The sequence below is a fragment of the Muscardinus avellanarius genome (genome assembly GCF_963383645.1).
Source record: "Muscardinus avellanarius genome assembly, chromosome: 11".
Classification (NCBI taxonomy): Eukaryota; Metazoa; Chordata; class Mammalia; order Rodentia; family Gliridae; genus Muscardinus; species Muscardinus avellanarius.
This window is the reverse complement of record NC_137797.1, coordinates 55,101,294-55,115,432: the sequence shown is the minus strand read 5'-3', so window position 1 is coordinate 55,115,432 and position 14,139 is coordinate 55,101,294. Positions and strand designations below refer to the sequence as shown.

General features: G+C 39.4%; 1 protein-coding gene across 1 annotated transcript in view; it reads left to right on the top strand.

Annotated features, from left to right (window-relative positions):
- The window catches only part of IRAK3 (interleukin 1 receptor associated kinase 3), a gene marked incomplete at its 3' end in the record, with an annotated part of 52,267 nt that overhangs the window by 5,173 nt on the left and 32,955 nt on the right, over positions 1–14,139 (top strand). Inside the window, exon 2 of the mRNA XM_080704836.1 lies at positions 10,752–10,934. Coding sequence (XP_080560962.1) covers positions 10,752–10,934 — 183 coding nt within the window. The remainder of the gene's footprint in view (positions 1–10,751; positions 10,935–14,139) is intronic.

Below are 14,139 nucleotides of genomic sequence, written 5' to 3'. Positions count from 1 at the left end.
TTTTTCTTTTTTGATACTTTTTTGGTGCATTGTAGTCTCACAGCATAATCTAATTCCGAGTGATAGGGACACACAACACTTGGTGAGCTCTCCTGCCTCCCTCCACACTCCACCCCCTGTTCCCCATAAAGGATATTGAGATTGGCATTGATAATTTCACATATGTATAACGTAAATGGAAGTGTTTACTTCATTAATTCTTCCTCCCCTCCTCCTCCACTACCCTCCCCTAGACCCCCTCCATCACTCCACTGGGGATTCTTCTCCATTATCTAAAGTCCCTCTGGTATCCCAATTACTCCCTAGCTTCTGCATATGATAGGACATATATGGCCCTTCACTTTCTGTGACCGGCTAGCCTCACTTAACATAATGTTCTCTAGGTCAATCTATTTTCCTGTAAATGGCATCATTTTGTTCTTCTTTATTGCTGAGTAGAATTCCATTGTGTGTATGGCCCATAATTTTGTAATCCACTCCTCTGTGGATGGACATGTAGACTGGTTCTATAATTAGGCTATTGTGAATTGTACTGCTAGAAGCATGGCTGTGCGTGTATCACTGCAATATTCAGACTTCAGTCCCTCTGGAAAAATACCCAAGAGTGGTAGAGGTGGATCGCGTGGTGGATCTATTCCTAGTTTTCTGAGGAATCTCTTCACTGACCTCCACAGCAGCCGTAGCTCTGTGGTAGAGCGCGGACCTAACGTGTGTGAGGCCCTGAATTTGATCCCTGGCACCACCAAAACAAACACACAACAACAAAAAATCCTTACCTTCATCTTTTCTGACTGTGATGGTTTCTCAGACTTTTCTTGCTCTTGGTGACATTGACACTTTTGAGGAGTACTGGTTAGTTCCTCAACTGGGATTTATCTGATGTTTTCCACATTATTTCTCAATATTATGCATTTTGGGGAAAAATACCATAGAGGCAAAGTACCATTTTCATCACAGCATATCCAGGGTATTTACTATTTGTGAGATATCGCTGTTGCTATTAACTATGGCTTAGGTAGTATCTGTCAGGAATCTATACTGAAAAATTATTCTTTGCCCTTCTCTTTCTGCATTATAGTGTGTGTGTGTGTGTGTGTGTGTGTGTGTGTGTGTGTGATACTAGGGACCCAAAGCAGAAGCATTTTACCTCTGAGCTGTACCTCCAGCCCTTTTTATTTTTGAAACAGGATCTTACTAAGTTACCGAGGCTGGCCTTGTATCTGTAATCTTCCTGTTTCAGCCTCCCACATACCCGGATTACAAGCATGTACTGCTAGGCCCAGCCACAGTGTGCTCTTTGATAGGAAGTCACAATGTCAGTCTGTTACCTTAGGAGTACAGAAATATACTTCCCCTCCCTGAAAGTAGAGAAGATCCTGTTTTTTGGACCACTGTGTTATTTCTTCCCATCTTACAATGTGCTCTTTAGATCTCACTTCTACTCTCAGCTGCCATTCAGTTTCTCTATTCCTTTTTATGATAAAATTCCTCAAAAGGGCTATTTATAGGTCAGTTCCTTTAATTCCCCCTTTGAACCTTCTCCAACCAGGCTTTCATCCCCACTCTTTGACATTCCTCCTCACTGTGGCTAAATCCAGTGGTCATATCTCATCTGCATCTTATTTGACTCAGGTAACTAACCACTCCTTCCTCCTGGAAGCATATTGCCTACCTCTAGGACAGCACACTTCCTTACCCGGGAGCATTCTACCCCCGAGATACACCCCCAGCCCTATTTTTTATTCTTTATTTTGAAACAGGGTCTCACTGAGTTGCAAAGAAACTCACTAAGTAGCTGAAGATGGCCTCGAACCTGGATCTTCCTTTCTCAGCCCCCTGAATGCTGGGATTATAAGCATATGCTATCACACCTGGTTTCACACTTCCTTACATTCTTTTCTTCTTTTAGGTTCCTCTCTATCTCTTAGAGGGCGCCCAGGCTTAGTCTATGAACCTCTTCTCTTTATCTGTTCTACCCACTACCTCGTAAATTCTTTCTATATGCCAATAACTGCCAAATTTCAAGCCTGACTCTCTCTCTTGAATATCAGCACCATCTATTTGCCTACTTGATAGTTATCTCCACCATAGCATTCCAGAAATGCCCTTCTCCCTGAAGTTTCCCCATCTCCGTTCATGGCAACCCGATTGTTTAGGCCAACCTAGTAGTTTTTTGTGACTTTTTGCCTTCTTGCACAAACCACATCTTATCTCTCTCAACAAGTGATGCAGTCACCTCCGTCTTTAAGGTCTGTCTCACAATCTAACCACTTCTTACCATGACCACCACATTCTCCTGGTCCAAACCACATCAGCCCTCACCTGGATTATTTCAGCAGTCAACCAGTTGGGTTCTGCGCCACTACCTGCATCCTGCCTTAATCTCTTTTCAACCCAGCAGTCACCAAGGCTACAAAAATGTAGAGTGTATTTCCCCTCCATTATCTGGAGTCCCACTGGTATCCTCTGTGTTCCCTAGTTTGGGCATATTAGAGGAAACATATGTACCTTCTCCTTCTGTGCTTGGCTGATCTCACTTAACATAATGTTCTCCAGGGCTTTCCATCTTCTTGCAAATGATATAATTTTGTTCTTCTTTATGGCTGAATAGAATTCCATTGTGTGTATTCCCCACAGTTTTGCTATCCATTCATCTGTTGATGGAGATCTGGGTTGGAAAGATAAGAGAGGAGGAAGGCTGATCTTGATTAATGAGGGTCTACATCTGAACATGTGTAAAATTATGAATATGACATGGTTAACCTGGACAACCATTGGTGGGAGGGGGGAAGGGAAAATGGGGGCGGGGGGGAGAGGGCACCAAATATAGTTTAAATGTATACTATTTATGTTCAATAAAAAATTGTTAAAAGAAAAAAAAAGAAATGTGAAAAAAAATTAAAAAAATAAATGTAGAGTGTATCCTATTATTATTCCGTTCAGAATCCTCTATAGCTTCCCTGTCAGGGTAAATGCTGAAGTTCTCCATGGTTTCTCTCATTACCTTCTCCTTGGTTGGGATTTCTTTGACCCTCACCACGTTAGCCTTCTTTTTCTTTGAACATGCGAGGAACAGTTTTTCCTGCAGCTAACCTCAAGGCTTGCTTCTGCACTTGCTTCATGTTTTTGCATAACTATTACCTACCCTAATCTTTCTAAATCGATGCCCCTTACCCCTTTCCTCTCCTGCTTTATTTTTTTGATCCCTTATCACCTCTCACATCCTTTCTGTTTGTTTATTATCCATCTAGAAATGAACTCTTTACAAGAACAGGGGTGGGGGTTTTTGCCTTATTTTATATGAACTCTCCTAGCATCTAAAATTTACATTTGGTGAATATCTGTGTTTTGGAGTGAATTAATGGATAAGTAGACATCTATTTAATGTCCAAAACCTTGTTGGGCAGAATCTTAGACAAAACATTTTATTAGATGTGACATTATGTTCCCAGTTTGTAAAGACTTTCCAGTTCAGTGTAAATAACAGACCTGTATAAATTCTATAAAAAGTTAAACAAAGGGAAAATGTATGGGAAAGCAGCAACAGTCACCACCTGGATATGAAATTATGTAGCTTCTGAGTTGTATAGACTGGTGAGCTGATATTGAGGGTGGCCTGTTTTTAAATTCTCTCCCAGAGGTGTTTAATATTAGATCTTTACCTGGTTCCAGGATTCATAGAGCAAGACAGATGGAGGAATACCTGAGAAAACACGCAGGCTCCCCCCTTTTTACTGGAACTCCCCCAGGTATGGGGTAAGGAGTACACATATACTTAAGCTCAAAACAGGGCGTTTTATTTCTTCTAAAATTTATTCACTACTACGTGTCAGTGCCTACAGTCTAGTAGGAAGAATAGAACTAACTTACACTTTTGAGTTTAATTTACTTTTTTGAAATTAAAAAATATGAAGATAGTGCCAGGTGTGGTGACGCATGCTTGTAATCCCCACGCTTGGGAGGCGGCGACAGGAGGATCACACAGGTTCGAAGCCAGCCTCGCTGGCTTAAGAGACCCTGTTTCTAAATAATAAAAAAAAGTATAAAATAGGTCTGGGAGTCTAGCCCGGAGGTAGAAGGGCTTCCAGGAACCCCAGTACCACCAATATATATATATATATATATATATATATATATATATATATATATATATATATGAAGATACAGATATATGTATATGTATCTATATATCTCTATATCTCTATATCTATGTATCTATCTGTATTTGTGTGTTTGTGCATTACTATGATTAAACCCAGGGGCATTTTACCACTGACCTACACCCCAGCACCCCAGCCCTTTTTATTTGTTTTGTTTTTGAAACAGGGTCTAACTAGTTTGCTGAGAGCCCCATTGCATGCTGAGGCTGTCCTCCAACCTGAGATCCTCCTGTCGCAGCCTCTCAAGTACTGGGATAATAGGTGTGCACCACCATGCCTGGCTTAAAAATATCTTTAACGTTTATTTTAAAAAAATTACCTGATTTTCTCATTTGCTCTATAGAGAGAGGCAGTTTTCCTTTTCTGATTGTTATCTCAAAACAAACTTTGCAAGAATGCTGTCTTAACTTCCTAAGGTTTTTGGCATGTGGTTATATGCAAATACAACTATTCTATATAGGGGTGTGTTGCGTTATTCTAAAAAACCCCTTCAGACACATATTTGCATAGGGAGATGTGATTTCTGCAACTGAATTCCCCAGTGGTTAGCACTACTTAGACAGCTCTTCACTCTCAAACAACCTCTGAGGAATTTTGAATATCTAGTAATATTGATTAAGTAATCATTAACTTCAGAGAAATTGATTTCTCAATTTCTCAGGTCGCCTTTTTGGAATGTATTATGCCAACATGCCTTTCAACAAAAGATTTGTTATCCAAAAAGTGCATTTGAACACTCTGCACCTACAACTTATTTTTAAAATTTGTGTTTTCATCTTGGAACACTCTTAACTTTAGCAACATGGTCACTGAAAACATTCCTCTATTTTCATTTGATTTGTTCTGTGCATAAACCAGGTCCTATATTCATAAAGGGAACAAGTAAGGAAGGGCTAGAGAAAACTATGAGTATCTAAGAATGTAATGAACATATCAAGAATTTGCACTCTTGTTGCATGAAATCAGAGCTATGGTTTTATAGAATTTGATATAAATGAATTATACATCTTAGGGATGCTAATAATACTCTTGTAGTAGTCTTTCTATTCAGAATGCATCATCCTTTGAGAAAAGCTATTAGGTTTGCCCATAAGTCACCAGTTAGAGAAAGAGAAAATGAATTTTATTTCCTTTCTCGGATACGATGTCTTCATGTAGGCAGTATCCATTTTAACTGAGTCCTGGTCTGTTTTGCACCATGAACTTCTACTGTAAGAAAAATGTTTTTGCCTAATCTACCTTTCCTTGGGCTTTATTGTAAACTCAGTCACTTTTGCTCTGTTCGGTATTAGGGAGCTAAAACCTCAGCTCAATTGGCATTTATTTGTTGCAGCCGAATCTCAGAAATGTGCTTAAGGAGGATCAACTTACACTAGTGTTTTCTCTGCCAAGTCACAGGTTTCTCGGCCAAGTCACAGGATGGGAGAGCACTGGGTCACAGCCTTTAAACTTTAAAAAGGCAACTCAGAAATTAACAACAGAAAAATTGGGAATGAAATTATGTGGGGAATCCCCTGGATTTCCTTAATAGTTATAAACTCTTCCTTTTCTATGATGGAAATTGGTTGTGCTATACAACGTTTATACCTTTTTATGTGTACATATTGGGTATGAGGCTCCTGAGATTATAGTCAAGATTATAGGGAGATCTTCCAAAAATATGAAACTGTGGTTTTTGCATCACTTTTCAGAAATCTGAGATTGGTCCTGTTGCCTTTAGAATGAAGTTTAAGTTCTTGAGCTAACACTCTGGGCCACTATCTGTCATTCAGCGAGTAGGGATTAACCATCTCTGTGCTAAGCATGTTTCTGGAGATACAAAGGTAAAATGGGGACTTCATGGGACTTGTTCTCCTTAACATGAGCCTCTGCTCTAGTCATACGGTTCGCCTCTTCACTCTCTTGTGCCCTCTTCGCTGTTTCTGAAACAATTATCCATCTGACAGACACTTCTGTCTTCTTCAGCCTAGGCGAACCTCCCTGCGACCACCCTGGCTGCAAGTCTGGCCACTCTCTCTTCCTTCCCTCACTGTGGCGGCTCATGAGACCATCTTCACTCTTTTTTCCATATTTAAAATCATTTGCAAATATGTCTTATCCCAAAGATTCAAAGTGTAGAGGGAATTCTTTTATTTTTAAAAGGCAGAAGCCTGTCCCATGTTATGTAAATATTCATTATTGTTCATATATATGGCATATTATGTTTAATTTTCCATAAATATTGGCCAATTAATTTTCTAGTAAAAAAAAGGTAAAAATCTAAATTTTCCTTCTTCTTAAAAGGGATATTCTTTTTGATATTTAGGGTTCTTTCACTGGGATGTTAATTTTGAGACTGGGGAGTGTTTTAAAGACTAGAGCTGTGTGTGGTGGCACACACCAATAATTTCAGTACCTGGGAGGCTGAGACTGGAGGATCACAGGCTTGAAGCCAGCCTCAGCAACTTAGTAAGTCCCTCAGCCACTTCGTGAGACTCTGTTTCAAAATAAAAAATAAAATAGGGCTGGGGGTTTAGTTTAGAGGTAGAACTCTTCTGAATTCAATTCCTAGTACCACACACACACACACACACACACACACACACACACACACGAGGTGTTTTGCTTTGTTTTTCTTTGGTGCCAGGGATTGAACTCAAGGCCTCTTTCATGCTAAGCATGTCTTATACCTTAGCCATACTCCCCAACCCTTAAAGAATTGATGGGTTTTTAAAGTCCATGATCATAGCCAGGCATGGTGGCACATTCTTGTAATCCCAGCATTTGGGAGGCTGGGACAGGAGGATCTGGGTTCGTAAACAGCTTCAGCTATTTAGTGAGGCCCTTCGCAACTCAGTGAGATCCTGTTTCAAAATAAAGAACAAAAAACACGAGCTGGGGGTATAGCTCGGAAGTAGAATGCCCCTGGGTTCCATCCCCAGTACTGCAAAAATAAATAAATAAATAAATAAATAAATAAATAAATAAATAAATAAATAAAGTCCATGATCATATAATCAGCAATCCAGCAGAAAGCAACCAAATTTAGTGTATATTTTAGGTGGGACAGCTCCCCAAGACTTTACTTATGAGAAGTTTGCAACTGTTCAGTGGGGCTGTGACTTGCTTGCTGTTGTGTCATGGGCCAAGGCAAAGCCACCACTAAACACGCATGTTCCTGCACACACATGCCCACAGCGGAGCTCTGTTTGCATTGGAGTCTTTACTACTTGGAAGACAGGATACTCAAGGGGGCTGAGAGTTGTGTGTCTTGCTTTCCAATAGAAACTCCCCAGTCTAGCATGCCATATCCAATACTTCTTTAGAATTGGCTTCCCTTTAGAAATACTCATTGCCTTAACCTGAGATCAGGGTCCAGGAACCACCCCTGTAGGGAGCCTTCCCCAGTGTCTCTGACATTAGTTAGGGACCTGTCTCCATGCTCTGTTCACACTTGGTACATGCGACTATGGTCTTGCTGTACCATGGTAGATACCAACAATGCTTGAAACTCACTGATTTTCAGTGTCCTCCCAAGTTGAAGTAAATGAAATATTCCACCAAAGCCTAGGAGAATTGACACTGTGGGGGAAGAGGATGCCATATTAAAGAGGAAATGTCTGCTGTTCTGATGTCTTGATTTAAAATACTATGACTGGTATAGCATCTCCATAAGAAATTAACAGACTTTGAACTCTGAAACAGACTTTAAGCAGAAGAAAGTTCCATAAAGCTAATTGTTCCTCTCAGATCAGAGCACCCATTGGCTTTTTTAAAAAGGCATCAGCCATAGCCAGGCATGGTGGTGCACGCTTGTGATCCCAGCATTTGGGAGGCTGAGATCAGAGCATCGTGGTTTCCGGACAGCCTCAGCTACTTAGTGAAGCCCTCCTCAACTTAGTGAGACCTTGTTTCAAAATAAAGAATAATGCCCCTTCCATCCCTGGACCCACAAAAAAAATAAAAATAAAAAAAGACATCAGCCAGCCAGTTATGATGGTGCATACTGGTAATCCTAGTACTTGGGAGGCTAAGAAAGGAGAATCAAGGCCAGGCTCAGCAACCTGAGGATACCTGTTGAAAAACAAAACAAAAGACTGGGGTTACAGTAAAGAAGAAGAAGAAGAAGGAGGAGGAGGAGGAGGAGGAGGAGGAGGAGGAGGAGGAGGAGGAGGAGGAGGAGGAGGAGAAAAATCTGCCCCTGGAGCATGGTGACACACACCTGTGATCCCAGTACTTGGAAGGCTGAGACAGGAAGATCTCAGATTTGAGGCCAGCCTCAGCAACTTAGATCCTCAGTAACTAAGCAAAAACCCATTTCAAAATTTAAAAAATAATAAAGTGCTGAGAGGTTTAGTTCAGAGGTAGAATAGAGGTAGAATGTCTCTGGGTTCAATCCCCCATACCAAAAACAAATATAAAGACATCAGCTTTTGAAGAATAAGGTATTTATATAGAACTGAACAGTACACTGCTCATATGCACTACTCTGGAGCAATGGAAAGCCTGGCATCCCAGTGAAACATTTCTCTGCTCCTACCCAGATATTAGCTGTTAATGACTCAAAAAATGTTTAAAAGTGAAACAGTGTGAAATAAACATTGAAAACACCATTGCATAAAAATTTCAACAGCTAAATCTAACCATATTAAAACAAATAATAACCACCCTGAAGGGGTGAGGAAGGAGAGAATTAACCTAAGTAACTCTGGGAAATAGCATCTTAACTGGATGCTTTTAGGCTGAGGACGGTAGAATTATTACACTCTAATTTAGTTAATGTATTTCTCATGGGGGTGGCTTAGCCATTCTGAAAGTACTTTATGAAGTGTAGTAGAATTAAATGGATAAATAACTGTAGTGTCAGTAACAAGGGAAGAGTTTCTTACTGTTCCAGAGTGGAGTTACAAATGAGGAATGACTAAGATGTTAACCTGTGGCATCGGGTTGAAGTCAGTATCAGAATAAACTCTTGACTGTAATAGAAAAATATAGATGCAGAGATTTGTGTACATCTGTATTTCCTAGCTCTGTCTGCTTAGAAGGCCTTTATGCAATGAAACTCTGGGCACAATGGGTACATCTAGCACCTAAATCTTAGCTTCTAAACACCATTGTCTAATAAAGAAACCAGGGGCCGTTGGGCAAATAATTAGTTCCTCTGATGGGAAGGGAAAATACAAAATGAACCTGAAGCCAGAAAATAAGAAAGTGCTTAAAGATTGGTCTTGTTAGAATACAAGAGCCAACCTAAACGGAAAAAAAATTAGAACAACTTTAGCCACAAAATAAATAAATAAAGATAGTGTGTTAGTCAGGTTTTCATTGCTATGACCAAAATACTGGACATGAATAATTTAGAGGAGAAAAAATTTGTTTTGGCTCATGGTTTCAGAGAGAAACCCATGGTTGGCTGGCTCCACTGCTTTGAGCCGGCAGTGAGACAGAACATCATGGCAGAGGGGTGTGGTGGAGGAATGCTGCTTCTCTCATGGAAGCTGGGAAGCAGAATGCAGAGAGAGAGAGAGAGAGAGAGAGAGAGAGAGAGAGAGAGAGAGAGAGAGAGAGAGAGAGAGAGAGAGAGAGAGAAAAGATATAGTCCCCAAGGTAGCCCCTCCTCAATGATCTACTTCCTGAAACCCTGACCCATCTGCCTACAGTTTCTACTTCCTCCCAGTACTCCATTCAAATTATTAATACATCAACTAGATTAATCTACTGCTAAGGTTACTGCTTCATGATCCAATTACTTCCTTAAAGCCCCACCCCTGGACATTGATATATTGGGGACCAAGTTTCCACACATGAGCTTTTGAGGGACATTCTAGGTAGTATTGGATTCTAACTTAAATTAAAAAAAATATCCACGAGTCTATACTGACATAAAAAGTTTAATAAATAAATAAACAAGAGAATGGTTTATTCTTTATTACAGAAAAGTGATAGTCAATGAACCCGAAAGGAAAATAGAAAGTAGAAAATCATCATGAAGGAAATAGTATAGTAATTGCTGTGATAAACAAGATTCACTGGTAAGTGCAAATACTAGAGCAAATCTGAGGTGGAGCAGGGTATCTCCAGAACCTCAACATGTCTCTTCCAGTATAGTTATTAATTATAAAGAGAAAAGTGGTTGTATAGTAGAAAAAACCATACAGGCACCACCTTAGCTAAGCAATCAAGATAAATATTAATGGTGCTAAGACATCCTGGGTATTATGGACTGAGAAGAACACGATCTCATTTCACTGTCCTGAGAGATGGGGAAAGACTGAGGAGCCATCATCCACGGGAGGACGTTTAGGAATGTAAGTGATCCAAGGTAATGTGGGGAACTAGGAAGGGTCTAAAGATAGAAAAGGACATAAGTGGAAGAGCTAGTGAAATTGGAATAAGGTCTACAGTTTATTACTGATAGTGATAAGTGTGCCATGGTTAAGATGTAAATGCTAGTGAAAGGTGAGTAGAGTACATGCTAAGGTAGTTCAAAATAATAAGCATTTTAAATTATGTACTAATTAATAAAATGAAATAAAAGCATAAAAATAACAAAGACAGGTATCCCACTAAGAGCAAACTATTCTTTGATTCTTTCTATCACAATTTCCACAGCGGAGCGACTTTCCAACAGCTGGCTAGATGTTCGTCATATTGAAAAATACGTGGACCAAGGCAGAAGTGGAACGAGAGAATTGCTATGGTCCTGGGCACAGAAAAACAAGACCATTGGTGACCTTTTACAGATTCTCCAGGAGATGGGGCATCATCGAGCAATACATTTAATCTCAAACCACGGTAAGCACATCTTTATGAGGTGGCTCTCAATTCGCTCTATAGGAATTTTAATTTGTAAATGGAAATATGGTATTTTAGTTACTACACTGGCTCATCACACTGTATGCCAGTGATTCCTTAGCTGTTGTTTTTACCTGCAGAGGATTTTTACAGTATCATAGTGTGTGTGTGTGTGTGTGTGTGTGTGTGTGTGTGTGTGTGACTTTCTTCCCTTGTTGCCTAACTTATACAACACATTTCTTTTTACAACTCTGGGTTTTGTTTTTTTTTAACATTTACTTACAAACTACAGGCTTGTTTTTTGTTTTGTTTTGTTTTGTTTTTGGTGGTACTGGGGTTTCTGGAAGCCCTACTACCTCCGGGCTACACTCCCACGGGCTACACTCCCAGACCTATTTTTTAACTTTTTTTAAATTTGGAAACAGGCTCTCTTAAGCCAGCGTGGCTGGCTCCGGACCAGCGCCATCTTCCTGTCTCTGCCTCCCAAGCGCGGGAATTACAAGCATGCGCCACCATGCCTGGCTACAAACTACAGGTTTTAAAATGTTTCTTTTAGGTCCTAGGTGTGGCTCAGTGGTAGGGTGTTTGCCTGGCTAGCATGTGTAATGTCCTAGGTTCAGTCCCTAGCACTGAATAAAAATGAATAATTAAGTTAAAAAAGAGATGGGTTTCTCAAATGTTTCAATCCTAGCAGCTAATAGAATAACTATTCTCTCAAAAACTCAGAAACTGAATTGTAAGCATAATCAAAAGTCGGGAGTGGAACTGGGCATGGTAGCGCATGCTTGTAATCCCAGCAGCTGAGAGGCTGAGACAGGAGGATCGCAGTTCAAGGACAACCTCAGCTACTTAGTGAGGCCATTTGCAACTCATTGAGACTCTGTTTCAAAATAAAGAATTAAAAAAAAAAAAAGAGCCAGGCATGGTGGTACACACTTGTAATCCCAACATTCCAGAGGCTTGAGACAGGAGGATCACAGTTCATAGACAATTTCAGCTACTACTTAGTGAGGCCCTTTGCAACTCAGTGAGAACCTGTTTCAAAATAAAGACTAAAAAATAGGGCTAGGGGTGTAGCTTGGAGGTAGAATGCCCCTGGGATCCATCCCCAGTACCACAAACACACACAAAAAAATGTGAGATGTGGTGGCACACACCTCTAATTCCATTAATTAAGAGGCTGATACAGGAGGGTCAAAGGTTCAAGGCTAGTTTCAGCAATTTAGCGAGACTGCTTCAAAAATAAATAAATAAATAAAAGCAATAAGGAAAAGGGCTGAGATTATAGCTCAGAGGTAGAAAGATCCTGGATTTAATACCCAGTACAAATATCTATTTCTATATGTATAGATATAGATATACATATATATGTGTATATATGTGTATGTATGTATATAATGTGCATATAATCAGAATCAAAATATTAAGATAATAAAGCTAAGCGCGGTGGCACGCACTTGTAACAGTTCAGCCTCAGCTACTTAGTCTACTTAGTGAGACCTTTTGCAACTCACTGAGACCTTATTTCAAAATAAAGAATAAAAAATAGGGCTGGAAATGTAGCTTAGAGATAGAATGACCCTGGGCTCCATCCCCAATACCGCATATATATATATATATATATATATATATATATATATATATATATATATATATATGACTATAAGTTAGAAATATAACTGGATCTTCCCCCCTATAATTTCAGTGTAAATGATACCTCCAAAATAAACTCAAGATTATTTTTTCATCTTCTCTGCTGTTTTTTGACACAACTTTTAACTCTGCCTTCCCTGTCTATTATTCATTTCATAGTTCTCTGGATGTCTTGTCTGTTTCTGATGTTGTATGAGACCTTCCATTCAGAGAAAACTGATAACAAAACCCATGAAATTTTCTCTATTTATTTTTTGTCTATATAATTTTTTGTTTATATAATTGTTAACAACATTTGTCAGTTTCTTCCACTTGGAGTTATTCGTGTTGACCCTAAAGATCTCGAGTAGTCTTGGGCCTTTGTGTTACATATCCAAGACGCAGGTGGAAACTTCTGAATCATCATCCTTATTCTTTGGATCATCTCACATTTTCACTTTGGTGTCTTTGCACACATGTTCCTTGATCATTAGTTAGTGTGCATGAACCTCTCCCTCATTAACAAAGAAGAAATCCCAAGAGATGTGTTACCAGAAAACTATGACTTTAGAATGACTTTAATCTGGTAGTTTTTTTTATTAATGAGATATTGGTTCTTGATAAGCTTATACCTGTCTACCTAGGCTAATCCGTTTTACTTTTTGTACAGTATGTCTTCACTTGGTTTAGGAGAGCAGAATGCTTCACTCTGAAGCTGAGCAAGAGAGACATAGTAAGTCCTTGGGAACTTTAAATGATCTGAGCCTTTTCTAACTTTGGGAACCTCCCACATGGCTTGCTGTTCACAGAATAAACCCACCCCAAATTAACAGGACACATGGGCACGATTTATACTTCAGTATCCTGGAATAGATTTCAGGGTATATTTTCATTCTCTGTGCTGTTTATTTATGCAGCAGAGAACGATTTGGACTGTAAGGAAGGAGACAAGTTTTACATTCCTGGTTAACTTCTAGTCTGCTGCACATACAAAGTTGATTTCGTTTTTTAAACGTGACATTAGCAGATCAGTAGAAAGATAATTTATTGCTATAGTACAAGGAGGAAGGTAAGTTTGAGATGAAGAGGATAGTGTCTGACTTTGATTTCTTTACTCAAGAAAATATTATTTAATTATAATTTCAGTTAATTCCTTAAATTACATTGGTGGATGTGCAGAAACCACTTAGTAACAGCAACCTGAATTGCAGGAGGAGCTCCTGGGAGGAAATATAATTACTATTTTGAAATTATAATTTGGAAATTATAATTTGGAAAAAGTTAGATAGGTTGTTAAAAGTGAAATGTGATGATTTGTTGGAAACATGTATAGCCTGATGAACAGGTGTGTCCTTTTTCCTGTGGTACGTTCAGAGAAACATGATGTGTTTTTCTCTGAATTAGGAGTTGGGGCTCCTAATTGGAAATTCATAAAAACCCAGGTGTGGTGGTGCATGCCTGTAATCCCTGTACTTGGGAGGCCAAGAAGGAGGATTGTAGTTATGAAGCCAGCCTCACAATTTAGTGAGGCTGTCAGCAACTTGGTGAGAGCCTGTTTCAGAATAAGAAATAA